Source organism: Procambarus clarkii, chromosome 72, assembly GCF_040958095.1.
Source record: "Procambarus clarkii isolate CNS0578487 chromosome 72, FALCON_Pclarkii_2.0, whole genome shotgun sequence".
Lineage (NCBI taxonomy): Eukaryota > Metazoa > Arthropoda > Malacostraca > Decapoda > Cambaridae > Procambarus > Procambarus clarkii.
Window position 1 is genome coordinate 17,384,847 of NC_091221.1, and position 3,108 is coordinate 17,387,954.

The 3,108-nt window shown below is 39.2% G+C and overlaps 1 protein-coding gene across 1 annotated transcript; it reads right to left on the minus strand.

Annotated features, from left to right (window-relative positions):
* Window positions 1–1,479: 1,479 nt before the first annotated feature.
* Window positions 1,480–2,253, minus strand: LOC138356440 (general transcription factor IIF subunit 2-like). The gene has a single exon (XM_069312591.1). It carries the CDS (start codon window positions 2,251–2,253, stop codon window positions 1,480–1,482), a length of 774 nt encoding a protein of 257 aa, XP_069168692.1.
* Between the last annotated feature and the right edge of the window lie 855 nt (window positions 2,254–3,108).

A 3,108-nucleotide genomic window follows, 5' to 3' on the forward strand; every position in this document is an offset into this window, starting at 1 on the left:
CTTTGTTCTTATGTTCCTATCCTTAGTGGCTTAGCACAAATCAATAGATTAGGCTAGATTGAGCAACATTTAGTTGGGCTCCTGCCTAACTACAGTTAAGGTTTGGCAATAAATTTATATACCATAATAATGAGGAGTAATGGAATAGTGCTATGTATTTTGTTTGGTTTTATATAAAAGACTCTTATTTTGAGTGATGTATATATAATTAGTATGGGGTAATCTCTTCAACTCTGGTATTTGATGAGTATTTATTAATATGTTATTGACCCTAACACGAAAATAATCCACACAATTAATTGATAAATTTACGTGAGTGCTTAGTCTTATGGTTGGATATTAATGTGCGCGTCAACTCCGCGGATTTAAAACCACTATTTTCCATGGATTTAAACACAAAATGACGCACTTAATTAATTTAGAGGTGCATAGCTACACTATGCATTATATTTATTGATAATTTTTATTTATTTCCTTACCTGTATTGAGGTTTGAAACTATTTTTGCTTTTTATTCCCCTTCCCTCGCCGTTTGAAACTCATAATCACAACTGTTAAATAATTTGTTAAAAAAAAGCAGTCATCGCACGTGGTAACTGACGCAATTGCACGGTTATGGATTTCTAGAAAACCTCTGACATTCACCTACTTGAAATTAATGGTTAGTAAAATTAGTTTCTGGTCACAACCAATTTATGTTGTGGTGACAGGGGTTAATAATTTGGGTGTCAGGATTCCCAACATATAACACGGCAATCGAAACTAAACTGCATGATGTTAATGGGGCCTAACCAGAGCAGGATATAACTGAAGAATAACACAAGGTGTTTTATTACTAATGCTTTGATAAATAAAGCCCAGTGTCCTATTTGCCTTATTTCGTCAACAGATCACTGTAAGCAGCGATTTTCCATTTTTCTTATATTCTTAGTCAAAACATTGATCTAAAATAGGTTAAGCAAGAAGAAGTTCTGTATAAGTATTTATTTTTATGATATCTATACAATGAACACGTGATTATGATACATTGAATCTGTGATATATTCAAGGTGTCATAAAAGTAAGTTAAAGGCGATGCTGCTTCTATGGTGGTGACAGTGTCGACGTTCATCACCATCAGGGGCTTAGTCACCTCCACCACCTTCACCTCAATCATTACCAGCTGCAGGGCTGGTGCCGTCACCGTCTGGACTGTGACGGAGGTCACGGGAACATCACTGACTTGGAACACGGTGTTGAGGAGGATCTGGTTGATGGGAAACACCACGATCTCTGTGACATTCTGCCACTCGTCCTGATACTGCACAGTCTGGAAGACGGGACAGAGCAGCGGCCGTGGCTTGCAGTAAAGGGTAGCAGATAGAGGCACAAGCACCGCAAGGTAGATCATAACCTCAGACTTGGAGTATGAGGCTAATATTTGCCTGGATCTTTCACGTTTTCTTTACCTTTGTACTGTGAAACAAAGTTTAGTATGAACCTAATCATACATTGAATTTTCCACAGCCTTTTCGGCAAGCTTGTAATGACGGTACTCGGGCTTGAGTTCCCACATATTCTTGTGAGGATTCTTAACATTATAGTTACATAGGTCTTTCAGGATCTCCTTTAGATATGTGATTGGTTGTCGGGTAATCTTGTGGAGATCCTTAATATTGTAATACTGATGCTTTTCAAATGCAGCAAACAACAACTCCATGACCTTATCTTTATCATCACGAATCGTCTTGCCTTCTGCCTTCTTCTTCTGCTCTAAATAAACATTATGTTTATGGTGTGAAATAGGCTTATAGCCGTTGAGGGGTCTGTCAATAAGCTTTACCGTATGAAGAGACTGGGCAGCTTTCTTCACAGCTTCCCTTTTCTGATTGATATAGTAGTCGTCCACTACAGGCTGACATTCTAGTTTGTGGATGACTTGTCCCTCAAAGGACAATTGCTGTGTCTCGGAAACTGCAGCATCCGAGCTGCTGCTGCCGAGATCTGGTTCAGAAAGAACTCCGAGTGTCATTTCTTTTAAACTATGAGAAATTACCTTGTGCTCCCGAGGAATTTTCCCGTCCTTCAAGGTGTGTTCACTAGATTTAAAGGTTATTGTCGGAGGTTTACCAGGCACCTTGGTAATCTTAAGCTTTCCAACGTCATGGCCAGCACAGTCTGCCCATTTGTCCCCCAAATATTTAGGTACCTTGACCAGCCACAGCCCACGGCTGCAATTCGTAATATCCAAGTCCATCTTAGACTGTTGGCTCATGATGGAAAACACGAGAATATATAGTTACTTGACCTCTTTATAAAACGTCTTTCCGACACGTGCTAGTGTTTCAGAAAATATCTCTAATAGGGCTGGTGAAGTTTGTCGATGTGGTGGTTGTTGTTGAATACACCTGGTGATTGGTGGTTGGGAGTGGTGTTGGTAAGGGAACACAGGTGATGGAGAGAGTGACTGCAGTGGTGGTACTGCTTGTGACCAACCTTGTAGTCTGTGAGCTAAATGAGTAATGAGCTAACCCGTTGTGGCCACCGGGGGGTTATGTAGCAGCTATCTCAGGTGACTGATGTTGCTGGATGATGGAACTTGTTTATTTGGTCATTTCTCGATGCCGATAAATATTCAAATTGCTAAGAACATTAGAATAAAGTTGACAATACGAGGCATGTATGTTTATACATGTGCATGAGTAGACTGTTTATGAATATGAATCAAAATATTTTTAACAAGTTAAAATATACGTTTTCTGATATAAATTCACTAGAACACGCCCAGCGTAGGATAACAAAGTTAATCCTGCAAATTAGAAACTTGTCATATGAAGAAAGATTAACTAAGTAGTACAAATTTGCATTCTCTAGAACGGCCAAGAATTCGGAGTGACTTAGTAGAGGTGTGCAAGTGGATGGATGGACACATCAAACGGGATATTAATAGGGTATTAGGAACATAAGAATGAAGGTAACTGCAGAAGGCCTATTGGCCCATACGAGAATAACAAAGTTAATCCTGCATATTAGAAACTTGTCATATGAAGAAAGATTGACTAAGTAGTACTAATTTGCATTCTCTAGAAAGGCCAAGAATTCGGAGTGACTTAGTAGAGGTGTGCAAGTG

Coding starts and splice junctions, on each gene's coding strand:
- LOC138356440 (XM_069312591.1), bottom strand. CDS start 2,253: ATGAGCCAACAGTCTAAGATGGACTTGGATATTACGAATTGCAGCCGT.